Genomic DNA, 24592 nt, shown 5'->3' with positions numbered 1-24592 from the left:
GTTAATTGACGACGCCTGCCTTTTGCCCCGCCTGAAGACGAACTGGCCGAGGGGCGACGCTGCTGACACTGCCATGGATTGACCGTCTTGGTTCCGATTGGTCAACCATCCACCAACTGCCAAGAGCTTCTCAAGCTCTTGCTTGGCATTCTCAGACTGCGCTCCGTTACGGTTCAAAGTAGTGAACATTGAGCTCGCTCTGCATATTGGCGTTGATACTAGCCTCTTCACATGGTCATTTCGACTGAGAAGTCTCCTTCTTCACACCTACAGCTAGCTATTTGACAGAGAGCATCCCTGGTCCTGCAGGACCCCCGCTCCCGACATCATGTCGACCCTCACTCGCACCTTTCGCAACCTCTGGAGAATAGGTTTGAAAGACTTTGGACACCAGATGCAGTATATTGTGAGATGGCCACGATTCAAAGACCATGCCCCAATCTAATCGAGCATTCAGGGAGACACCAAAGCCGGAGTCCTCGTCGGTATTGATCGATATGGCAACAAATACTTTGAGAATCTCGAAGAAGATCTCCCCTTACGGACGCGATGGGTGAGCGGCAGTCAATAACTTGATATCCAACTCCTGGGCTAATACACGTTGGCAAATAGGTCGACTACAAGGATGTGGAGCTAGATGCTGCTCAGATCGAACCCGGATGGCATGCATGGATGAGCTACAATGTCGATAAGCCTCCCACGGAAGACCCCATCATGGCTGTTGGTCTTAGGCCATGGGAGAGCAAGACGCCCAAGATCAACATGACAGGAACCAGAGCTGCATACCGACCTTATTCAACGTGAGTGATGGGAAGAGTATGATGCTAGAGACATGCCACTAACCTCTATCAAGAACCAAACCAAAATACTCGGCCTGGGCACCCGTGGCTAAAGAACGAACTGGTGCTTGAATTATATATCGAGCTCCTCCTAGACGGGGTCATTGTACATATGCATGCACGCGGCGTTGGAATGGATGAATCATATCTTGAGTCAGAAAATCTCAAAGTTCTTATTTGCCAAATCCCAGGGTATCTATCACGTCTCGTCTTGTCTCGGTACTCCGTATGCGCCCAGCACCGACACCAGGGTCATTTCCGTCGTCACAACCTCGCAATCATGTCTTTTGTGGCCGTCGACCCAGTCTAGCTGGACCGAGTTCTGCACGAACCTCATCCAGTTGCTGCAGACCATACACTTCATTTCCGTGCTTGCCCCTCTTGCCCTTGGCGCCTTTGCGTTTCCCACCAGGATTGGCTTTGTTCCAGTCACCCAAGAAGTCATCCATCATGCCATTGAAGTCGTCTCTCACAGCACCTTCATCTGCAAAGCTCGTGGTGGAGAGTTGCGACATCTTGGATTGCCCAGTCATTCCAGACGCCAGTGACATGCCACCATCCATATCATCAAACTCGTCTCCCTCATCCAGAGCATACATCTTCTCCACCTGGTCAAACCGGGCGTCAAGTAATTGCTGGCCTGAAGTTCGTGCGAGTGATGAAGAAGTCATGGAATATGCTGATGGGTTGGTCAGAGCACCCTTTCGCTTCTTCTGCCGTAGAGGTGTGCCGTTGAGGGTGTATAAAGAAGCTGCTCTATCGTGGACCGCTGAGGCAGCGATGATGGACTCGGCAGCCTGTGGAGGCGGCTTTCTCGCTCCGTCACGTTTGAACCGTGCAAAGTCGCGCAACCAGTCTCCATCTTCAGCCGCAGCGGCTTCAGCATCCAATGTGTTTTGATCTCCTTGTTCGCCTGATCCTTCGGTAGTCGGAGCACTAGTTGGGAGTTTGATTTCCATAGGTTGTTCTGGGGCTTTCTCTGTTGCATCAGATTCCCAACCATCGTCGTCAAATTCGTCATATGATGCCTCAAATTCGGCAAGATCAAGTTCGCCCATTCGACCCTCCTTTGCTAGTGAGCCGAACAAATCCTCCTGGTCCTCGTTGTCGACGTATGCATCATCATCTAGAGCCTCGAGGATTTCTCTTAATCTCGGGTCCATGTCTGGTTGGAATCCGGCGATTTCATCAGGAACATCTTGCTGGTTCTGATACGTCCTTGGTCTGGTGGAGGTAGAAAACGTTGACAACATCTCACTGTCGGCGACACTCTTCCCATCATCCAGCGAGACCTCTCGTAGTGCATCCTCCAATTTTATCGGCTTCACCTTTGCTTTTCCTTTCGAGGCCAGTGAAGTGGCGTCGATGAAATGTGACTCTCCACCGCCTTGGCCGATATCTCGAAGATGTTGCATATAGTCGTACGTGGTATCGTCAAAATAAACTCCGTGCTCGGCTGCTTCTCCTTCGTTCTCTCGCATGTTCTCAAAGTCCAAGTCATCTTCCAAGTCGTCTATATGCAGTTCCCGAGGGATGGGTTTCTGAGAAGAGCTGCCAGCCCCCGAGATCTGATATAGTGCTCGCTCACCGGCAGACTCATCGTGAAGTGCAGGGTCGTCTTGTGGACGGTAGAGAAGTTGAAATGTTTGTGCTTGCTTCTTGTCACTTTGCGGTGGTCAGTATGAGGACACTGCAGGACGGATAATACTAGTTACTTACATCCAGCGTTTTCGAGGCATCCTGAAATCACAGTCAGGCTATGCTGACGTCTACTTTTGTCCTAGAACATTCAATTGTGGTGGTGGTGTTGGAATCGTCGATTTGTCAATTTGTCGAATTTGATCAAGAAATTCCCGTCGTTTTTGTTTCTGCGCCACTGAAATTCTTACCCCGCAGTACAAAATTCCCACCCCAAGTGACGCATTTTGACTGCGGCACTGCGTGGGCAAAAGTCAAGTTTTCCGTCGAAGGCGACTTTCTTGGGACTCTGATTAATCATTGCATTCAGGCGAATTCAGATTTCTATATCTGTCGCCTCTACTCGATATTCCCTCAACCATTCAACCTATCTATTCTGCAGTCGCCCACATCTACCGTCGCCGCCGCTGCTGGCTGCCTTCACAATGGTGTTACCAAAGAGCAAGAACAGCGTGGGCCTGGGGAACAGTCTTATGAATGATCGCTTTGGCAAAGGAAAAGGCTCTGATCGAAAAAAAGTGTCTGCACAGGGAGTCCTTCGAACAGATCACACTACGGGTCAAACATATGTCACCAATGCCGCCAAAGAAGCGTCATGGGTCAAAATGCGCAGTGTCACTGAGCAAGGCGCTCTCGACGAATTCCTCTCAACGGCCGAACTCGCAGGAACTGATTTTACAGCGGAGAAGATGAACAATATAAAGATCATCCACTCAGACCAGAGAAATCCTTACTTGCTCAGTGCTGCCGAGGAGAGAGGGACACGGAGGAAACACGCACAGAATAAGTCAAGATTAACGGTTCCCAGACGACCTCACTGGGATGAATCCACCACACCACAACAATTAGACAGTCAAGAAAGAGCCAGTCTCCTGGAGTGGAGAAGAGGATTGGCCGATTTACAAGAAAACGAAGATCTCCTCATGACCCCTTTTGAACGAAACATTGAAGTCTGGAGACAACTGTGGCGAGTCATTGAACGATCGGATCTCATCGTGCAAATTGTGGATGCTCGAAATCCATTGTTGTTTCGAAGTGAGGATTTGGAAAAATACGTCCAGGAAGTCGACTCCAAGAAACGCAATTTACTTCTTGTCAACAAAGCAGACATGTTGACAGAGGAACAGCGGCAAGTCTGGGGGGACTATTTCCATGAGAATGGTATCAATTACAAGTTTTTCTCGGCCCATCTCGCCAAGGAAATGATTGAAGGTCGTGATGCTCTAGAGGAGCTCGACGCTCGACAGATCCAGCAACAGGTTGATAGGAATGTTCCTGAGAAGAGCATGATCAAGAATGTGCAAGACCTCAATTTGGAAGAGACCACCGAAAAAGAAGAGGAGGAATGGTCAAGTGAGGACGAGGATGCTTCAGGTGCATCAGAACACGAGTCTGAGGAAGGTTTCAGGAGCAATGACCGAACCCAGATCCTGACAGTAGACGAACTCGAAGCACTATTTCTGGAAAATCTTCCTGAAGAGACCACCAGCGGCGAAAGAAAGACTACGATCGGATTAGTCGGGTATCCCAACGTCGGTAAATCCTCAACCATCAACGCATTAATCGGAGCGAAAAAAGTCAGTGTGTCATCAACACCCGGCAAGACGAAACACTTTCAGACGATCCATCTTTCAGAGCGAGTGATTCTGTGCGATTGTCCGGGTCTAGTGTTCCCCAACTTTGCATCAACCAAAGCAGAGCTTGTATGCAATGGAGTTCTCCCCATCGATCAACTACGCGAGTTCCTGGGTCCTGCAGGACTTGTGGCACACCGAATCCCACAGAAATTCCTCGAGAACGTCTACGGTATGAAGATCATCACTCGACCCGTGGAAGAAGGAGGAACTGGTGAACCCACAGCGAGTGAAATATTACGGTCATACGCAAAAGCACGAGGATTTGCCACCACGGGACATGGCCAACCTGATGAATCACGAGCGGCCCGATACGTGCTCAAAGACTACGTGAGTGGGAAATTATTGTATTGTCATCCACCGCCGGTGGAGCCGGAGATTGACGGCGCCGAGTTCAACGAATCTCTCTACGACTTTGCCCATCTCCCGGCCAAGAGACAAGCATGGTTGATTGCACACAACACCGAAACCTCGTCGACAATCAGTGGCGGTGCTGAATCGTCGACGATTTCTACAGCCTCGAAGCAACAATCCTCTGTTGGCGAGACCGGTACTAAGTCAAAGAAACTCGACAAAGGATTCTTTGGGCCTGGATCCGGTAATTCTGGCCATGTTCGACACCCATTCAACCATCAATATACAGAGCAGGGTCAACAGCAGCAACAGAGGGAATTATCAGGAAGAAAAGCCAGGACCATGGTGGCACTGGAGAACAATATCGATCCCGCTGAACTCAAAGTCAACAGTAAGAAACATTTCAAGGGAGCGAGGAAAAAGACTCGAACGGTCAGAAGTACCAATGAGGATGATGATTGATTGATTAATTAGCTTGTGAAAATAATTAATGAACGAACATTCTAGCTTTGTTCAATTCAATTCAATTCACATGGTGCTGCCCTGCCATGTCCCTGCCATGTACCTGCAGCTGAGAGGGAGGGTCATGATGGGCTGCGAGTCGAGAGATGTTACAAACACTCGTAAAACCCAGGATCGTGTCTAGATTGATCTTTCATCTCCGCGTGCGTTCGTCACCTTCTCCACACACTCCGTATCTCCATATCCTTCTCCACCTCTACTACCTCCGTCGCCAACATCTCTAACCCCCTCTCCAGAATAAATCTCTGGTTCTCCACATCTTAAAGGAAATTGAAAATGTGCCGATGGGGGTCATGGTTGTCGGTTCAATCCGCCAAGGGGGTCTGGTAGTGTAAGTAGTTATTCGTGTCTGTGGATTCAGACCTGTTACATCCAACTATTTGTAGGGCGGAAAGAGCGGGGTATCTTAGGTACGTGGGTGTACTTGTGCTTCGTATCCTGAAGCATGAGGCTAGTTCGTGGCATGACCAGACCTAAGTAGTGACCTAGTGACTAAGGTACTAATCAAACCAGTATGCAAAAGGGAGTGTTGGGCTGAATATGGAACTGAAAGTACCATGTGGTATGTAGAGACATGATCAAAGTCGAAGGAGATTGATAGACGGAACAATTTAACTGACTTTGGGTACCAAATACTGGATTTTGATTTGACTAATAGGATATCTACACACTGGTGTGAAACCTCGTCATCAACCACCATTAAACCTCACCAGAGGTCAGTCATCAAGCCTTCTGAGTCTGATTCTGATTCCCCGACTCTTCCCCTTGATTATGGCTGTGATGATGTTTAGCATGCAGATCCTCCACTGGAGCATCAACATGATAATTCATGGTTTTTCTCATATCGCCCAAGAACAAACACGCCACACACGCCACGACACCGAAACTCGCGGCAATGATGTAGATATTCCTCAACGAGTCCGCAAACGCCTGCTGCAGGGCCCTGACACCGTCCTCGATGATCGACGGTGAAACACCAGGAATCTGTCCTAGGGCCTCTGCATCGTTGGATGCGAGAGCGCCGACGAAAGCGGGGATCGAGTCGGCAGGAAGACCGGCGGCGGCGGCGGCAGCGGCGATATAGGCGGGGAGTTTCTCGTCGAGGCCTGTGCTGAGGACGGCGGCGTAGATGGCGGTGAAGACGGTGGCGGCTACAGCGCGAGAGGAGGTTGTCACGGCGGTGGCGGTGGCGATCAGACTATGCGGGGTGGAGAGTTGGACGCCCGTGATGATCAGGATGAGAGGCGAACCGAAACCCAAACCGGCGAGACCGGCAAAGGCGATGAGATTGGTCGAGTCGCCCGGTTGGATCGTGGCCATACCAACAATACCGGCGGTGAAGATTACGTAGCCGGCGAACAGAGGGGAGCGAATTGTGCGGAACCGAGTTGATGCAAAACCCCAGATGATGGTAGCGAAGAGGCCGGCGACCCAGTAGGATTGAGCGCGGGCCACGACCAGGAAGGGGTCGGTTTCGAAGAGAGCGGTGGTTCTGGTGGTGGGTGGTTAGCTTTTTGAGGGTCCATGAAACGGTAGTGAGGAGGATGGGGGGGAAATTGCTTACATGACTGGATAAAAGATGATGTAGGAGAAGAGCATGATTCCTTCAATAAAGATCAGAATCACACAGATGGCGAATGTCCGTCCTCTAGCTTGTCCACCACGGAATAATTCATGGGACAGAATTCCTGTGCTTGTGCCTTTCCATTCGTAAACACCAAAGGCGATCAGTGTCACAATACCGATGATCATCGTCGATAGAGTCCGAGCATTGGTCCAGCTGTATAGATTGCCACCCAGATTGAGTCCGACCAGGAAAAGCGTCAGTCCTGTGGTGAGTAGACCGAATCCTGGGAGATCAAGATGACCGAGCTTCTGCCAGAAAGACAAATGATCGAGACGAGTGTGACGCTTGGGAGGTCGATAGCCAAAGAAAATTCCCACGGCTGTTATGCCCCAGAAACCCATTTGAATCCACTGAGAGAGAATAGTTAGTAGGTTGAAATAGAAGGATTCTGGAGAAGCCTTACAAAAAATGTGCGCCAACCAGTGTGCGGATTGGATTTGGTCAATGCTCCAATCATCAACGGACCGGAAATGGCTCCCAGGGCGGCTCCAATGTTGATGCACGCTTGGATCACTATACACAGAGTGGTTAGATGGCTGAAAGTGGTAGAATCAGGACTGTCAATACGTACTGGGTCGCCATCGTCGTGGCAAGATCTCGCTGGGCACAGAATATGCCAGGGGAACTGAGGCAAATCCGACGCCGATGAGGGTTTGTGCGGCGATGAGTCGATAAATGTTGTTTGATCCGGGTGCAATAGCGGCCCCAATAAAGGAAATGATACATGAGCCGACAAGTAAGAACTTGCGGGCCTGAAATGTATCTGAAGCAGAAGAAATGACAGGTCCAAGGACAGCCTGGACTAGGGAGAGTGCATTAGGTACCCATGTCTGGGCTGCAGTCCCGTCGAGGTCGGCACCGATATGGGACAACTGTGAGCGTGTCAATCATCAGCCAGGAGATTCCAATCACACAATATATAGAGTAGAACGAGATACGTACAACAGCAGGAGGTCCTTGAAGTGCCACGACCTGGACATAGTTCAACATCCACAAGGCTGCAAGGGCAATCCATGTCCTCATATGAATTTCAGGTTCTTCTTCATCGTCATTGTAGACGAGGTTTTCGTCGGTGGTTTTGTCACAAGCAACTTCGAGATGTTTTTCTTGCGCTGCGAACTCTTCCTTTTCCATGGGTGATGTTTGTTGGCTAGTCACAGCTTCTTTCCCAGGCTGCTGGGTCTGTTCAATATTGCTGGTCATGATGACAATGATCCTTTGGCTGCAACGGCAGGGTGATACGAGGAAAGGATATCTCTCAGGCACAGGATGCCTGTGGGGAATTCATATCCTTTTGTACTGAAGCATCATCTCAAATCCGGTTCACACCCGGCCTTTTCGGTCATTGGTGCACAGATACTTGTCAATCGCCGTGAACCAATTGACCAACCGACATGGGTAGTATCAAATCCGGGGCGGCTGTGGAGAGACACGAGAGTTTGCTAGAGAGGGTCGACCAGGTCGGGGTATTGTCCAGACTATGCCATATGAGGCACTTGGACGTTTTTCCTCCCCACTTGGAATCGACGGGACAACTCTATCTTGTTCAAGCCGAGCAACTGGGACGTGTCTAGGTCCCAGATGACGGATTGGTGCCCGGAGGGGGGGGCCTTGCGGGACAGCCTGGGGACTTGGTCATTGCTCTTTGACTTTTCCAACTGGGCAGAGTCTTGTCAAGACTCATATCTCGGAATTCAAAGACATGGCATTGTCAATCTGCAGCCAGAGTTGGTACTCCCAGCCCAGGACTGGTCAAGCGGGACCTCGGCAAAAGAATACGTGTTGCTATGGTGGCAATATGGCCAGGAATGGTTCCTGATCCGATAAGGTCTACTCGTGCTAATCGATTCATTGGCGGTACTTGGTTCGTTTTGAAGTTGTTGACGGGTTGACTGGCTGACTGGTCACTTCTGGAGACGGTAAAGACAAGTCCTCGTATTGCTGCGTAGCCAGGCTGCTTAGGGTCTGAGTATCTCCAGTCGTAGCTCCTCGGCAAAGCGACTTGATGGTGGGACAGCCACTGGACATCGCAACTCGAACCAAATCAGGGCCGGCCCACAGACAGCAAAAGACGGCGTGGAGAATGTCTGATCTTAGCGGCCAGTCCCCCAAAATCCCTCCACACTTTCTAACGTCCCACAAGATTTTCGTGGGGAAGCTCGGTAATATTTCTTACTGCTGATCCGATGTTACCGCGGGACCCAAGTCCCTCATGTTGAAAGTACGAGTAGTGTGCACCAATAGATCCTCTTGTTCGATCCTTCTCCATGGGAATCCGCGTGGATGGAGATATTGGATGACGGTCAACCAAGTGGGGATTCCTGTCCATTCTACCACGTGCTCTTCAACCAACCCAAGGGCATTGCAGCCTTGTCTGTTGTGCAGATCTTGTGCAGTTCCCTCTGGAGTTGGTCGACGAACCTGTCAGAATCGTGGAGAGGTCAGAGCGTATGTGAGACCCTTCTTGAAACGTCCCCTAAAATGGGACCCTAGAAGTTGTGTGTGTCACATAGCTTGCCCTTCGTCGTCAAACTTTCATGTGTCGATTCAACCGACTTGTCGAGATATACCCGACCAGCCGTGGTCGCGCAAAGTTCCAGCTCCATTTTGACAAAGTTTTGTTGATGATAGGCATCAACTTGCCCCGTCGTGGAAAGATCGCAAAGTCATGCTCCTGCGCAAGACCAGCTCCTCAAAGATTCTTCAAGGCACCAGCAAGTACCTGTTTCCACTGCCGAGATCGCTCTTGGGCCGCTACTAATAAACCCTCAATGCCTTGCATATCGACGATCCCACCTCCATGTTTCTCGATGCGCAAGATTGCCAACGGTGTACTCTCATCCGCTGCATCAATTGTAATACATCCACTCTCATCGCAGCATTCTTCCTCAAAACTATCTGTGTCCACTAGAATCCAATGTGGGACACCGTCACCACCGAGTCTACTCTGTAATCTTTTCTCTGGCGTAAACACCGCAAAACTGGTTGGAACCGGCATTGACTTCAGCACCAGGTGTCTAGACTCTGCCGGCTCGGCGGAACAGAGAACCTGAGACAGATCAGCGTCCCACCGCGCATTGGGCAGGACAGTATTCTTCAAGGCCGCGTATAGGGCCAACCATGCCGCTTCGAAGACTGATCCACCGTAGCTGATGCACATCATATCGATGTATATCGTCCAGTAGGCCTTGAGCTGAGGATCTGTGTCAATACCTAGTTCTTGTGATTGTGACTCGACAGGAGGTGTGTAGATGATCTCAAGATCAGATGTTCGAATGAGTCGTGAAGTATGTAGGAGAGAAAGGAGTCTTTGAGAAATCGATTGTGCTTCGACTGAAGGAGGTGTGTTTGCGGCATGTCTGGGTGAACAACCGGTCGCGAGTTCAATGTTTGGAACAACCAAGTTGTACAAAGAGATGGTATCCTGACCGAGAAACTCTTGTTCCTCCTCTTCAGTTCCATTGCCATTTTTCCGTCTACTAGGCGCAGTGCGGTCTTGTGTCTGTGATGTTTTGTTGACCCTGAAGCTAGGGATTTCTGTTACAGGAAGAATCTCCGCCCTGACTCCACACACAATGGTGGTCTCGCCAATTTTGACAACTGAAGAGCCATTACAGTGAGTCAGCGACCCAACATTGAGCTGAATAGGGCGAAACTCGGTGAGGGTTCGATCGGATGGGCGTCGAGGTGGGGATTGGCTGAGATGTGCATGAAGGAGGGCGTGGGGGGCAATGAGAGGCATTGAGGAGGCAGGGATGGTTGTGTCGGAGGAATGAACTGATGCGATGGCTGTCATGATGACAATTGAGGATATGAGAAGTCGAACGTCTCCTTACCACACACCAAATCCTGGATGAGCGCGCATGGTATCGTCTTGTGGTGTCTCTGGTGTCTCTGGTGTCTCTGGTCTTTCTGATGGATTTCTGCAATTCAAACAGGGAAAAATAGAACCGGCAGAAAAAGGCGGTGTAAGCTGTACCTTGGCATTGCGGTGCATCACAACCACCTCCACGCCGCAATGGCCACTGTTCGGGTGTCTTCCGGTAGTCACGTTGCCTCTCGGGCTGTCAGTTTCTCTCACTGGGTGGTTTTGGGGTTGATGGGTCACCTGTTCCGGCGCCAGGATACCCCAGCTGGCGCCAGTTGGCGCCCGTTGGCACCCTTTCCAGAGCCCGGATTCATTCCGGACCGCGTACTGCGGGGAAGAGACTCCTTCTGTACCAACAGGAATCAAACCCGCTACAGATTTCCAATATCATCTACTGCCGAGCTGAGTTTCCGTGGTATTGGCAATGACAGTCTAGATATATGATATAAACATGTCCTCGGAACTGGTCTTCTCAGTCCTCTTGTTCGGCCTCCATCATCATCATCCTTGAATTCTGTGGTGTGGTTACTGTCGAGGCCATCTTCCATCCTCCCTGATCCGATATATATACACGTGACGCCATGGTCCAGCACGTCGACGTGTTGATCTGCGGCAGTGGCTCGGCCGGTCTGGCTGCTGCAACATGGCTGGCCATCTGTGGCATCAAGTCTGTCAAGATCCTCGAACGACGGTCTGGTCCCATGACCATGGGTCAGGCCGACGGCGTCCAATGTCGGACGGTCGAGATTTTCGAATCGTTTGGTCTCGCCGAAGATCTACTACGAGAGGCATACCACGTTCTGGAGGTGGCCTTTTGGTCTTCAGATGGTAAGGGTGGGTTGAGAAGGACAAGTCGCACTGCAGATACTCAGCCAGGGTTAAGTCATCAACCTCATGTGATTCTCAACCAGGCGAGGATCAATGCCCTGCTGTTGGACCATATGAAGAAGAATGGTGGAGAGGAGGTTGAGTATGGATATACCGTCAAACATGTTGAGGTGGATCCAACTTTGGTGGATGATCCCTCCGCCTACGCTGTCACGGTGCTGGCTGAGAAAGATGGCACTGAAGAGACCTTCAAAGCTAAATATGTTTTGGTTAGTATCCTCTTCCTCTGACCGAGTCACCGAGAAAGACTAACGCCTCTCTAGGGCTGTGACGGCGCCCACAGCGCAGTCCGTCGATCACTCGGGTATCAAATGGTGGGCGATACCACTGATGCCGTCTGGGGAGTCATGGATATCTATCCACGAACGAATTTCCCTGATATTCGACGCAAAGCCACCATCCATTCCGATTCAGGCAGTATTCTCATCATTCCCCGCGAAGGCGGTAGCCTCGTTCGCTTCTATATTGAATTCCCAGCTGGAACCGATGTCAAGGCAGTCAAACTTCAGGACCTGCACGACAAAGCGCGCCAGATCTTCAGCCCCTTCACAATGGAGTATGCCGATACGTATTGGTGGTCATGTTATTGCATTGGACAACGTCTGGCCGACCACTTCACCAAGGATAACCGGGTGTTCTTGACTGGAGACGCTTTCCACACTCATTCTCCCAAGGCAGGACAAGGCATGAATGTCAGTCTTCAGGACGGATATAATCTTGGCTGGAAGCTCTCGACGGTTTTGAAACGTAGAGCAACGCCAGATCTGTTGAAGACGTATCAGACCGAGCGTGGAAAGACCGCTGCAGATCTCATCGACTTTGATCGCTATTTCACCAAGCTGTTCTCGTCCAAGCAGAGAACCACTCCTGACGAGTTCAGCAAAGGATTCATTAAGTCCGGCCGATATACCGCCGGATTGACGTCCAAGTATGAAGACTCGGTCTTGACATCCAATACAAGCAGCAAGCAGGAATTAGCGTCCGAGATCGTGGTTGGCATGAGGTTTCCAAACGCTCAGGTTGTCCGATTCTGTGATGCAAAGGCCGTTCCTTTAGTCCAGGCATTAAAGTCTGACGGAAGATGGCGGGTCGTTTGCTTCCCTGGTCAAATTGAAAGCTCCAGCACACTCCCGCGACTGCAAAAGGTGAGAGATAGAGAGTGACATGCCTTTTAGTGAGAGCTCATCAAACTAATCTTCTCGACACAGATTGCCGAATACATGGAATCACCTACTGGTCCCGTGCGAAAGTACACAGCAAGCGGTGCAGATAGCGACAGCACGATCGAACCTATAGTGGTGCTCAAAGGAGACCACACAGAACTGGAACAAGAGAAGATTCCTCGATATTTCTGGCCTGTTACTGGACAGTGGCAAATGCGAGGTGAGCAGCGTGATACAAGAAGCTTGGTGGTTCGATTCACTTATTCTTCCTAGATCTTCACAAGGTGTACATCGATGAGATGAGCTACAACTCAGGCGATGGAAAAGCGTATGAGACGTTTAAAATCGACCCTGAGCAAGGTGCTATTGTAATTGTGCGCCCAGATCAATGTGAGCAATCTATGTTTCTGTCGTGTCTGGCCATCAACTCATACTGACTTTCCCAGATGTCTCCAAAGTTCTATCAATCGACGACATTGAAGGTGTCGGCCAATTCTTCGACGGGTTCTTGTTGGAAATCCAAGCTAACGGGACATCATCGACGCATTGAGAAGAGTGTTGGTGGAATGTGGCCTCAAGTGGAAGCTAGCCATTTATTTCTCGCTGATATTGTACCACAAGAGTCCACCGATTGTCACCAGATTGACACAAGTATGCTGCCCGATAATCCAGGCGGCCGTATACAGATACTTGGGCGAGAAGACGGTCCATATGAAAAGATGCTCTCGAAGCACCGTGCAGGCGACCATGACGGCCAATACATGCACACCAGCAAAGGTGGCTTGAGTCGTCAGCAAAAACCTCCAGTTGCCGTTCTTCAAATCGACGTCGCTAAACAACTGACAAACAGCAAATGACCACCATATGGGACCGGTCCAATTGCTGACAAAAGTCAAGATCCCGACTGCCACGACATTGTATCCACTGATGCCGTTATATGCATTAGACAGGTCGACCGTCGCTATGGAATTCGTACCGCCAAAGGCGAAGAAGGTGGCATATTGAACCAGCACAGCAAGGACCGTAACCTCGCTCACCGAATGTGGCCTAGCTCGTTGAAGGAATTTGAGTTGTAACATGTAGAAAAGATACATTGGTACATCCACGGTGCGAGATTGAGTGACCAGAAAAATGGTGACGATATCTTGGAAAATCGCCAGCCATGATTTCAAGTGCTCGATCGACTTCCATGGTGTTTCATAATACAGGGAGCACCCTCCCAGGTGGGTCAGCCCGAGGAAGACCACTTGAGCGAGTTTTTCGAGTGGGTAGCCTCGGACGAAAACGACCAAAGGACGAAGCCAGGAGATCTTGTACAGGAGTTCTGGTGCGTCAGCGGCAGTAAAAGCGACTTTGAAGACAAAGGCTGACACCGTGACCAGCACAGGGAGCAGTCCCATCTGTCTTCCACCCATCCATTTGGCCGCTCTGGCGCTGAGATTTCTCGATGGGATGGTGTAGGTCACCATGATCAGGACCCATAAGAACCACGAGTTTGGTGCCATGATCTCTGTCACGAAATCTGGGTCACCTGCGTATTTCTGTCCTGTTTGTCTCCATCTGCGGACAACCCCTGATAACAGATAGGCAAGAAAGGTCGCTATCTGTCCCGATGGCAGTCCAGTTGTCTTGTATCTTCCGTCCTTGAGGTGGAGCAGGAGTAGCCAGCCTCCCAATGTCCAATACCAGAACTGATGCTCTTCTTCGACGTAGCTGCTGGCAAACATGGTAATTGCGTACATGAGCATGATAAATATCAAAAAGACGCCATCGAATCCCGCTTGCAAGGCACCATGGGTGAAAGAAGGCACACATAGAAGGAGTGACACAGCGGCCAGAGCGATCCCAATCTGCATGCTCACAAGGCCATAGTTGCTTGCGGCTCCACTCAACAGACTCTGCGCCCCGCGCAGGAATTGGTTCAGTTCGTCGAGTCTCTCTGTCGATATCTCGGATCCGACACTATGCCGGCCTTCCACGATCTGCCGCCAGAGGCAGGCCAAGATAGCAGCATCATCCCCTGCGGAGGTTGAGCAACCTGATGCAGTGGCCTGGGCAGCAAACTCGGTAGGGAAAGTGGCCTCTGCAATTCGGTGGATCTGCTCGGCATTCTCATACAGAAGATCGTACTGATCTTTGGGAATGGTCCAGAGCTCAAGGAGACGCGAAATGATGACGCCGAGGTTGTTCAATGGAATGGGAAATCCTAGTAAAGAGGCCAGAGTTGGGGCAATATCTGACTGTTGGACCACATCGTAGTATCTGTAGTCTTGGGCGTTGGTGACGGGGCTTGCTTGACCTTCATATGCTGACTTGAGTTTAGGTGATATGAAGGTAAGAGCTGTGGAAACCTCTCCCGGTGATGAAGCTCCGTGATTGCCACCTTCATTCATTCCATGGTCACCCAGAAGGACAAGAAGGCAGGACTTGAGATGAGAATTTTGTTCCATGGCGGTGTAGATGGATTCGACAACGCCATCCATTTCGGCTTGCTTGGTAGGCATCATCGGCCCTTTTGGCCCTGTCTTGTGCCCGATGTGATCGAGGCCGAGGAAGTGAAGCGTCATTGCGGCCCAGTCGTCTCTCTCAAGTTCATCATCGATGTGGCGAGTGACATTGTTGTCAACTTCGGTAAAGTCAGACACGAAGAAACTAGTGGTGCCATCTGCGCGTTCAAAGAAACCGGGAAAGAGTCTAAGCCAGGTGTCGTCTCCATACATGACCAGCTTGCCACCCCTTGCCCTCAATTGTGCCAGCCAAGAGTCCTGAGTTTCTAGAGTAGAGGTTGTATCTGACTCGGCGAAGTTGAGTACCAGGTCCACGAAGCTAGGAACGGAACCGGTGGTAATGGCTTTGACTCTGGGCATGGTGATGGTGGGTGGGCTTGCATGGCCTGTGAACGGTACGGCGGCACCAGATCTGATCAGGCCCTGAGTGAAGCTGAAGCTTGAAGAGTTTCCATAGACAAAATCACTCCGAAGGGCATCAACCACCATGAAGATGACGCGGTCAAAAGGAGCATCTCTTGCTGAGGACCCATAATCGTTGGGCCACGTTGCCAGTCCCGGCAGAAAAGCCTTGTGAGGGAAGAAACCCTTTGCGAAGACAAGCAAAGCCGCGATTAGTGAGAGATGTGCCAGAATTAGTGAGAGTTTGTCCCATCGTGGCGCCATGTCGATCAACCTCGCACCGTCCCGTCGGAATCTCCCCTGAAAATACGATGGTGTGTTTACCTGGACATGACTGGCTTGGATCTAACTGTTGATTGACGACCCTCAGATTATGGATGGTCAATTGAAGAAAAAGGAGGTACAAAATCGCTCGGCACCGCCCGATTCCACATTGACAAGTTGTTGGCTAGATATATGGGGTGATGGATGGTAGATGATGAATCCATCAGGGTTGTAGTTGAACATTTCCCAATCACGTGCCAGTTCGGTTGGACTGTAGTTGAGTTCTTTTGATCGACCGTAATTTGCTACGGTGGAACTTGTTGTATCTATTGGGTCGACCTCAGTAGAGGAACAAAAGGAATACAACAACAACTCAGAAATCAAGATAGTATTCGAATGGACTCACCTCCTTGATCTTTGAGAGCTTTAATTGACTCATATTACGGTCTAGTCATCAGAATCCACATAGTAATTTCCCCCTTTAGGCAAAGTGAGATGTACTCGTAGTCTCCCTTATGATCGACCATGGAGGTATGGATCGACAACCGATCGGCTTCAACTTGCCGATTAACTGATAAGGGGAGGCCCCCCCACACCAGCCATGAGAACCTCGAGACGATGGGAATCGAATATGAGAAACTCCGAATCCGTTGACTAACATGACACCCGTACCCATCCAAACAGTGACTCAGTAAACACTCCAATACTCACCATTCTTCTTCGTCACATGGTGTCTGAAGTCCCCCAAACCAACGGCCCTGGCCCGGCGAGCCAACCACCCAATGTGCTCGTCTTTGGCGTCGGCAGTATTGGGGCTGTATATTTATATCAACTTCAAAAAGCCGGATGCAAAGTCACCGCCGTGTGTCGCTCCAACTACACCGCTGTCAAGGAATCAGGATTCACGCTACATAGTGTCAGATTCGGCACTCAAAAGTACAAGCCTGACCATGTAATTCGCAGCGTGGCCGAATGTCCCAAGGACGTCGATTACGACTTTGTGGTGGTGTGTTCCAAATCATTTCCTGGTTCTCGCCCATCACTCGCAGATATGATTCGACCGGCGATCAGAGAAACACATCCCCACACGGCGATTCTTCTCGCGCAGAATGGGATTGAGATTGAGCAGGAAGTCGCCGATGCATTTCCCCAGAATCCGATCTTGAGTGGCGTGGTCTACCTTCCTGCGGTACAGACGGATCAGGGAAGCATCGAGTATCCGGAAATGATGAACTTGTTGGAAATCGGCACGTATCCTAGTAATGCTCCAGCATGGCATAAGGAGGCGGCACAGCGTATGGCGGACTTGATGACCCAAGGCGGTGGCGGTGCCGAAGTTCTCGATGACATCCAGGTTGCACGCTGGTCTAAATTGATCATGAACGCGGCATGGAATCCAATCGGAGCTCTGACACTAACTACTGACGGCGACTTCCTCAATACTTCGGATCCATATGCTTATGAATTGTCTTGGGCTGTCATGATGGAGATTGTCGACCTAGCCACCAAGTTGGGTATCCCTGGTGTTACTAGACAGGTTGCAGAAACGAGATTCGCTGTCACCAAGGAGCGTGCAGAGACTGGGAATGGTCGTCAGACGAGTATGCTTCAGGATGTCCTTCAGGCTCGTCCTTTTGAAGTCGAGGCGGTTTTGGGAAACCCTGTTCGTCTCGGTCGTAAGCATAATGTTCCGATGCCGAGATTGGACTCGCTCTATGCGTTGGCAAAGGCTAGGGCTTGGTCTCTGGAGAGGTATGGGAAATGATTGATAGAATGGCTATGGCGTTGGATTTGCCTTGGATGAAGTTTATAGACTTGTCTTGTCTGGGTTGTGTATGTCAATACGATGTACTATATGATAGGACCCACCCCTCGTATCTCTACAAACCTATGTAATCCAGCTATGGGATTGCTCGAGTTGATAGTCTGAGGGATAAACTCCTGTGCTCCTCTCGGTCAATGAGGAGATTGTCTCCATTTAGACTCAGTATGGCGAGATGGTTGGAGTAGCAAGATTTGGAGATTTATATATTCAAGAATCAAGACTCTTACCCTCCTCTTCGTTTGCATACTGCTCATAAACATTGAAACCACCAGACCTTCTCGAATATCTATCATACTTAAAATCGGACTTCATAATGCCTATGACCATCATTCGAGGCTCTCGAGTCAGTGGGGGAGCCACGATCAAACAAGGACCGACATTTACAGGCGAGGTCTACGCTGACCCAATACTCTTCAAAGCCGAAGAAGGAATCAACATCAATCACGTTACATTTACACCGTGTTCTCGGACTTATTGGCATTCTCACGAACACGGACAGCTTCTGGAAGTCAAGATTGGCTCCGGTTGGATTTGCGACAAAGGCGGCGAACCTCAACGACTGAATGTGGGAGATATTGTGTGGGCACCAGCAGGAACAACTCACTGGCATGGAGCCGACAACGGAAGTCTCATGGCGCATCTCGCTGTCAGTCACGGGAAAACAACTTGGCTGGATCCTGTGACTGATGAAGAGTACAATGCGAAGAATGCGACCAAGGTATAGGTGGTGTAGAGACGGAGGACCGAAGACTATCATTAAATATGTTCATTTTCGCCATCCAACAAGCCTTTCTCATCAGAAATGTAGTAAGTTGTCTGTCATGAAGACATAGCCACAAATCAGACCTTGGGTTCCTCTGTATCATCAGCAATGCGCCTGTATGAGTATTTGTTCTCGGGTGTTCTGTTCCTCAGCCTGATGGCACAGTATGGGCTTACTGAAGCTTTGGACGGGCGCGACCCCTCGAGCTCCTAGTGGACGTCCCCTGCCTACCTAAAATTGTGGATGCTGTCGCTCCGAACTTAACTGGCCTGCTGGCTAACCAGGATGCAATTAGCTAGCGACAATCCGCCGCGCGACGTTGTGGCTTTTGGACACGGAGTTTCATCTTGATATTCGTTTTTGTTTCCCTCTTCAAGGGTCGAAGGTGAGTTCACCCCGTATATGTTCATACCATATTGAGGATGAACGCAGACTAATCATGACCACCAGTCTGAATCTCAATGCCGAAACAACCATATTCACAAACACAACCGAGCTAAACCGAGTCGAGGGAAGGACGGCGAACGGAGACGAGGAGAGTGACTGCTGTGTCGCGGTGAAAACAGGTGGGATGAAGATAGGCGTGACGGGTCTGGTCTTTGGTCTGGGGTGAGAAGTTCTCGAGGTTCTTTGGTGGCACAACAGACAATTTATTGTCTCACTCGCCTGCCACGCCACGTGCTTCTTTGCCCTGCGCCTTCCTCCTGCGCGTCGACCTCCTTCGTTCCTTCCTTGCTTCTTCCAGACGCAGTTGCCGATTTTCCTCTCCTGTTTTTTTCATCCTTTTTCTTCATCTGAGGAGCTTGAACAGAGATCGAAGAGACGCAGACTTCACATGTCCCTTTTTTCCTTGTCAGGTTTGCTGTCTTTGGATTGTCGGTGGTGAGCGGAGAGATGGATCAAAGAACATTTCCACAAATTCATCTGTCTCGTCGTTACGCCTGTTTCCCGATTCCTCCCTTCTTTCGTCTTCTCCTCAGCGAAAAGTCGAGAGATCGAACCTATCCAAATCGAACAAACCCGGGCCCTGAAGCGATCAACTTCACCCCTTGTTCGCCTCGACAATCCGTCGGTCAGAGTGCGTCTCATATCTTCCGGTTTCGTCGATAACGATCCCCTCGCTCGCTTTCCACACTCTGTGCAAAGACTTGCGGTCGATCCTGATGATTCTCGAGAGAAATGAGGCACGATTCGAAAGAGCTTGGGATTTTATTGTCTCGGGCTATCGTTGGACTCTGGTCAGGTTGATTGGAGAGCAAAAGGCATACGAAGTGGTAGAGATTTAAAGGAACTGTGATCCTTGATCGTCCATCATCATTGGCGGCCCTGCCAGACACAAATCCAGAAGAGGCGATGAAGATATCTTGCACAATCATCCCGAGGACGAATGACCTGTCAAGTCGTTCCTCATGCAGACTAGGTGGTTTGTGGTCGTTGTCTCGAAGGAGGCCTTCAACCCGTTCCATCTTGGTTGTTGTGTGATTGGTCCTGTGAAGGGGTTGATGTTTTATCACATCTAGTTTTCAATCTGAGCCAATTCTATGCCCTTGCTGAGTGGGTTGGAGGAAGACTGCCTGCTGCAGAGTCACCTCGGGGAATATTCCCCAAGACTTGGAACCGTGTCGGTCATCGCTCGAGTAAGTCTTTGCTCTCATTCCCCTTCATCCATGTCTGTTCTTCCCTTACTCTCCTGTTTGTCACCTCCTAACTCTCCAACTCCACACAACGCCTCAACACCGATGATGATTCGTAGTCCGAAAAGCCAAAGTTGAGACAGCCGAGTATCCGCTACCGACGCTCCAGATCCTTCCTTCGACAGCTCAGGTTGATTGATAGAGGGACTGGGGCATCAAGTCGACTCGAACTCTGGCAGTCACTGTTAACTGTGAGAGCTGATCTGAGGGAGGCTATGTGGATGGATGTGTGCATATGTAAATGACCATCCGGGAGGGCTCCCTCGTTTGAGAATGTCCTTTTGCCTGTTATAATTGCCTACTAATGAACACGTGCTAACAGCATCTTTACAGAACTTCTAGACCAATGTTGCGTCGTTTCATGTCGATGGCAAAGGTCGAGGCGTGGCAATTCCTCGCATAACCCTTGTCCCTACAGTCACACTATGTTTGGTGTTATCCCAACATATTGAGACGGATTCATTAAAGCATCATCAGAAGGTAGGTGCAGGTATGTTGGCATGTAGTATATGTAGAAATCCGATAAATCTGAGAAGGACACAATGTTCGTTGTATTGTCTTAGTAGACATCCATTTCCATTTCCATATATCATCGACCCCCTCTTGAGTCTTTATTCCTTTCCCTTGCCTTGTCCCCAAATCCAACCCAGCCCTGCCCTAAGCAACACACACCAGCACACTCTCTTTCCCACTGGGGTATCTTGATTCTTATAAACTTTCTTTCTTTGATTGATTTGATTGATTTCATCATCCATCCATCCATCCATCCATCCATCCTCATCTGCTATTATTATTCTCGTCCAAATCCAATAGACTCACACCATGTACACTTCCCGATTCACTTCCCTTTGTGCTCGAAAAACTCCCCGACCCCGACCCCGTCCCCGTCCCCGTCCCCGTCACCGAACGACCAGACCCACGCTCCACTTCACTTTGAGCACGACTTCGATGCCCCGCTTCATCGCTGCGATATGTCTTGATAGAAGCCACCTCTGCGCCTTCAAGCAATTCCTGATCTCGCTTGCTTTTCTCATCGTCTTCGTCGTCATCTTCGTCCTCGTCGTCACGGTACTGTGGACGAGCTTGGCCTTGTTCGCGGGCCTGTCTTTCAAATTCTTTCTGTGCTTCGTCCATGCGTTTCCGCATCTCGGCTGCCATGCGCATGCCGTCGTTGACGATGTTGTCAAGCACGCCTCGAAGACCGCGTGATCCGGGTTCCACCACACCTCCGGCCGTTCCGACGTCGATGACCGTCTTGTTCGTGGCAGATCCGTTGATGAGGTTCTTGACTGGTGTGCCGAAGTTGCTGAACGTGGTGAGGTTTCCTGACAGGGTTGCGGATGGGAGAGATACGGTGCTGGCATTGGAGATGTCGCTGAGTCGGAATGATTGGGGGAAAAAGGTTTCGAAGAATTGCTCGAGTAGTTCATCTGCCAGGATCACCATGCGGAAAGTGGGTAGAGTGATATGAAGAGGTTTATTGGGGTCGAGAGCGAGGTTATGAGAGGCCGCTCGAGCTTCACTGTTTCGCTTTGCTCCATGCTTCGGTATTGTCAGTGTAGGCGTGTCTGGCGGTGAAGCTTGGGAAAGAGGATCCTCAGAAGTGAGCGTTGGTGAGGCTATGGATTTGGTGTGTGATTTGGTTTCGGAAAGATCCAAGAGATCTTCGGGTTCAGGGCTGCTGATGGTGGACGATTCGAGTTTTTCTGTGGCAGACTTGACATCCGTGTCAGGTTGATCTGGTTGATCTGGATCGGCATACTCAAAACACCTCCTGATGAAAGCGCTGACACTACCCAGGAACTTCTCGGTTGTGCTGGCTTTGGTGATGGAATCGCCAGATAAAACAGGTGTTACGCCGGCTGATTCTGACGGTGTGATTGCGCCATCGAACCCCCGTCTCGATAGGAAAAGTAATGACTCGGACATGCGCAGAATACCCTCACGATCCACTTTGCCAGACCCTTCATCGTCGAAAAGATCGAAAAATAGACTCATCGAGTTCATGATATCTGTGGTGCCTTTAAACTGGGCAAGCCCACGCACCAAATGCTGGAGCGTCATCTCACCGTGATGAGTTTGATCCCACTTGCCGTACAAGCGTTGCATAAAATCGTGATCGGCGGGCTGGGGGCCATTGCCCCATTGCGTCAGAGTCTTGCTTCGATTCCTCTGACTGCCCATCGGGCTTGTCATTTCCTTGGCTGGGGAGGATGGCGAGTCAGCCACCGCCCATTTGGCTGTGTTTGCAAGGAATTCTCTAAATGCGTCGTAATCCATGGTCTGAAGGGGAAGGGCGTTTTGACCAGGCTCGTCATGATTACGCTCTGAATATCGAGAGAAGAGTCCAGGTCGGAGGCGTTGTTGCTCCTGCTTCTTACGCTCCTCTTCTCGGAGTTTGGCTCTCTCTTGTCTCTCCGACAAGACTGCAAAGAAGCGATCATAGATGGCACTGAGGTCTTCGGTGCTCAGCTTCTTGCTCTCTGGGCCCAAATTGCGAATCGATGTACGTTTGGCGAATGTAGCCAAGCCTTCTTTGACATTATCAATATGCTTGGCCCTCAATTCTTCCACACTGGCGTGAGTAATGCCGGCGAATTCCTTGAATGCCGTGACCATCAATTCCTGGAATCTGGTAATGGCCCGTAGCTTTTCATTCTCCGAGTGTGGATGAGCCGACTCGTCCAGCCTGGAGAAATAGTTTTTGAGGATGGAGATGAAAGAGCCGTCGTCACTGACATCAAGAAGCTCTTCGCCATTGATCCTCAGGATGGCCAGCCCGATTTGAAAAAGGACTTTTGGTCCTTCGAGAAAGAAAACGTCTAGGACTCTAAAGGCAAAGACCAGTGGCATAGAGTTGATGTACAGAGACAGGAACCAGGGTAGCGAAACGACAGAGAGATTGACATCGGACTTGACCAAATGTTCCCACAGAACCGGCATGGTTCTCTCGACCAGATTCTCAAAGACACGTTGATCCAACAAGGTTCCATACATGTCTTTGGAATAGTATCCGGGGAGTAGCCTATCGCACAAGGCGCCGAGGATGAAAAAGGCTTGGGATTCGGACATGTAGATGAGAAGAGCAGCGACAACAATATTCATAGCCTGACAATAGCCGACTTCTTCATTGGTCCAGCTGTACGCCGTCAAGACACGACGGAGTCGACCAATGCCCTCTTCACTCTGGAATCCTGGATATTCAGGCAGACTTCGGTTCAAGTCCTTTTCGATTTCGTCAATGGCAAGTGATTCTTTGCCGGTAAACTTTTCCAGAGTCTTGCTGTACAGATGAGGATTTCGTAGACGAGTGTAGAAAGAGCCTGAGGCGATCTCCCATATCTCTCCTCGCAAACGATTTGGAAGGCCGACTCTGATCAATTTGTGGAAAGTCGGCTGCCGGACGATTGTGGCATTACGGCCATTTTCTCGAAGATATTCACCCCAGAGTCTGATTTTACTCCTGTCTCGTAGCTTGCGGGCATCTCCAGGATATCTGAAGAGCGTTCCCAGGCCTGTATCCGGAGGTTCTGGGCCCGGGGTGCCGTCTTCCTTGGCCTTTGTTCTGGCGGGGTCGAGCAGATACTCGGAATAGCACTGAGCCACTACAGCACGTAGGGCATCGGCATCTTTCATGGCCTCCCTCAATCCTTTCTTGAGGCCATCACAAAAGTGTTCACAGGTGGCGCGGCTGCCGTCTAGGGTGATGATCAGTTTTCGAGGAGGGATAGCGCCTTTTGTCTTTTCCGAGGTGGGTTTTTGGATCGATTCGAGGGTGGTCAGGGCAAGGGAGAATTTGTCTTGATGGCTATTCAGCCGTTCGACTCGTCGAATGGAGCATAGAGGTAGTGTGAAGCCATGGCCACCGGGGCCGGCGCCTTGGGTTGGGCCGGTGAAGGAGGTCGAGGCACTATGGCTGGCAAAGGGAAGGAAGCTGGCGCGGATGGTGGAGAAACATAGAAAGTGCTCGCTCAGATGCAGTTCACCGGCATAACGGATTCCGTTGTCCTTTAACTTGTTGCCAGAGGTAGGAGCGTGTCCTGAAGGAGAGGATGGGAGGGGGAGGTAGAGTTCAGCGCTGATTTCATAGAGAGGATTCTGACCGGCGGGGAGTCTGAACTGGTCTCGAAAGTAGGAGGCTTTGGAGGGACGATTGTCATTGTTGTTGCTGGCAAGAGGGGATTGATCGATGAACTTCTGAACAAACGAGCTCAACATGGCCGCAGTCAGGCGCTGGGGTCATCAGGGTGACCGACTCCCAGCAGGGTGCGGAGGAGCGATGATGACAGCTGAGGAGGCTCGTTCAACGGCTGATATTGTGTCAATGGTCACGTTTGGTCTTTGGAGGTTCACATTCTCCGCGTCATACTGTGGCAATAATCATGTCTGAGTGGTGAATGTGTCGAGATGTGTTGAATTGGAGGGGATGAGTATAGGGTCGAGCATCTCCCAGGTCGTCCCAAGGCGGCGCCTTGACCAGGCTGGATGCCTTGACCCAATAATAATCAATCAATATAGCGGCGACGTGTGGTGAACCTTGACCT

At 50.3% G+C, this 24592-nt stretch overlaps 9 protein-coding genes across 9 annotated transcripts; 5 read left to right on the top strand and 4 right to left on the bottom strand.

Moving 5' to 3' along the window:
• Positions 1–181: 181 nt before the first annotated feature.
• Positions 182–1024, top strand: PV10_05759 (uncharacterized protein). The gene is made up of 4 exons (XM_016370476.1): positions 182–406; positions 458–553; positions 613–800; positions 854–1024. Exons 1-4 carry the CDS (start codon positions 329–331, stop codon positions 909–911), a joined length of 420 nt encoding a protein of 139 aa, XP_016222769.1. The 5' UTR covers positions 182–328; the 3' UTR covers positions 912–1024.
• PV10_05758 (uncharacterized protein) lies at positions 987–2654 on the bottom strand. The gene is made up of 2 exons (XM_016370475.1): positions 2559–2654; positions 987–2504 (listed from the first exon to the last, which is right to left on the bottom strand). The coding sequence occupies exons 1-2, from the start codon at positions 2576–2578 to the stop codon at positions 1118–1120; spliced, it is 1407 nt and encodes a 468-aa protein (XP_016222768.1). The 5' UTR covers positions 2579–2654; the 3' UTR covers positions 987–1117.
• A 182-nt stretch (positions 2655–2836) lies between these two features.
• Positions 2837–5131, top strand: PV10_05757 (uncharacterized protein). The gene has a single exon (XM_016370474.1). The coding sequence runs from the start codon at positions 2963–2965 to the stop codon at positions 4985–4987; it is 2025 nt and encodes a 674-aa protein (XP_016222767.1). The 5' UTR covers positions 2837–2962; the 3' UTR covers positions 4988–5131.
• A 3975-nt stretch (positions 5132–9106) lies between these two features.
• On the bottom strand, positions 9107–10470 carry PV10_05756 (uncharacterized protein; the record flags this gene model as incomplete). Its single annotated transcript, XM_016370473.1, has 1 exon — positions 9107–10470. The coding sequence occupies one exon, from the start codon at positions 10468–10470 to the stop codon at positions 9367–9369; it is 1104 nt and encodes a 367-aa protein (XP_016222766.1). The 3' UTR covers positions 9107–9366.
• Positions 10471–10744: 274 nt separating this feature from the next.
• Positions 10745–13700, top strand: PV10_05755 (uncharacterized protein). Its single transcript, XM_016370472.1, has 5 exons — positions 10745–11639; positions 11694–12575; positions 12639–12813; positions 12867–12983; positions 13040–13700. The coding sequence occupies exons 1-5, from the start codon at positions 11124–11126 to the stop codon at positions 13141–13143; spliced, it is 1794 nt and encodes a 597-aa protein (XP_016222765.1). The 5' UTR covers positions 10745–11123; the 3' UTR covers positions 13144–13700.
• Positions 12863–15959, bottom strand: PV10_05754 (uncharacterized protein). The gene has a single exon (XM_016370471.1). It carries the CDS (start codon positions 15764–15766, stop codon positions 13187–13189), a length of 2580 nt encoding a protein of 859 aa, XP_016222764.1. The 5' UTR covers positions 15767–15959; the 3' UTR covers positions 12863–13186.
• A 424-nt stretch (positions 15960–16383) lies between these two features.
• On the top strand, positions 16384–17716 carry PV10_05753 (uncharacterized protein). Its single transcript, XM_016370470.1, has one exon. It carries the CDS (start codon positions 16494–16496, stop codon positions 17529–17531), a length of 1038 nt encoding a protein of 345 aa, XP_016222763.1. The 5' UTR covers positions 16384–16493; the 3' UTR covers positions 17532–17716.
• A 133-nt stretch (positions 17717–17849) lies between these two features.
• Positions 17850–18426, top strand: PV10_05752 (uncharacterized protein). The gene has a single exon (XM_016370469.1). It carries the CDS (start codon positions 17905–17907, stop codon positions 18313–18315), a length of 411 nt encoding a protein of 136 aa, XP_016222762.1. The 5' UTR covers positions 17850–17904; the 3' UTR covers positions 18316–18426.
• A 2399-nt stretch (positions 18427–20825) lies between these two features.
• PV10_05751 (uncharacterized protein) lies at positions 20826–24486 on the bottom strand (the record flags this gene model as incomplete). The annotated part of the gene is made up of 1 exon (XM_016370468.1): positions 20826–24486. Exon 1 carries the CDS (start codon positions 24264–24266, stop codon positions 20826–20828), a length of 3441 nt encoding a protein of 1146 aa, XP_016222761.1. The 5' UTR covers positions 24267–24486.
• Positions 24487–24592: the final 106 nt, after the last annotated feature.

This window comes from Exophiala mesophila, assembly GCF_000836275.1.
Source record: "Exophiala mesophila strain CBS 40295 unplaced genomic scaffold supercont1.4, whole genome shotgun sequence".
NCBI lineage: Eukaryota > Fungi > Ascomycota > Eurotiomycetes > Chaetothyriales > Herpotrichiellaceae > Exophiala > Exophiala mesophila.
The sequence above is the reverse complement of the archived record's forward strand: the minus strand, read 5'-3'. Positions and strand labels throughout refer to the sequence as shown.

Coding starts and splice junctions, on each gene's coding strand:
- PV10_05754 (XM_016370471.1), bottom strand. CDS start 15,766: ATGGCGCCACGATGGGACAAACTCTCACTAATTCTGGCACATCTCTCA.
- PV10_05753 (XM_016370470.1), top strand. CDS start 16,494: ATGGTGTCTGAAGTCCCCCAAACCAACGGCCCTGGCCCGGCGAGCCAA.
- PV10_05757 (XM_016370474.1), top strand. CDS start 2,963: ATGGTGTTACCAAAGAGCAAGAACAGCGTGGGCCTGGGGAACAGTCTT.
- PV10_05759 (XM_016370476.1), top strand. CDS start 329: ATGTCGACCCTCACTCGCACCTTTCGCAACCTCTGGAGAATAGGTTTG. Junction 554..612: donor TCCCCTTACGGACGCGATGG/GTGAGCGGCAGT, acceptor GTTGGCAAATAG/GTCGACTACAAGGATGTGGA. Junction 801..853: donor GCATACCGACCTTATTCAAC/GTGAGTGATGGG, acceptor ACCTCTATCAAG/AACCAAACCAAAATACTCGG.
- PV10_05755 (XM_016370472.1), top strand. CDS start 11,124: ATGGTCCAGCACGTCGACGTGTTGATCTGCGGCAGTGGCTCGGCCGGT. Junction 12,814..12,866: donor TGGACAGTGGCAAATGCGAG/GTGAGCAGCGTG, acceptor TATTCTTCCTAG/ATCTTCACAAGGTGTACATC. Junction 12,984..13,039: donor AATTGTGCGCCCAGATCAAT/GTGAGCAATCTA, acceptor TGACTTTCCCAG/ATGTCTCCAAAGTTCTATCA.
- PV10_05758 (XM_016370475.1), bottom strand. CDS start 2,578: ATGCCTCGAAAACGCTGGAT. Junction 2,505..2,558: donor ATGCCTCGAAAACGCTGGAT/GTAAGTAACTAG, acceptor ACCACCGCAAAG/TGACAAGAAGCAAGCACAAA.
- PV10_05752 (XM_016370469.1), top strand. CDS start 17,905: ATGCCTATGACCATCATTCGAGGCTCTCGAGTCAGTGGGGGAGCCACG.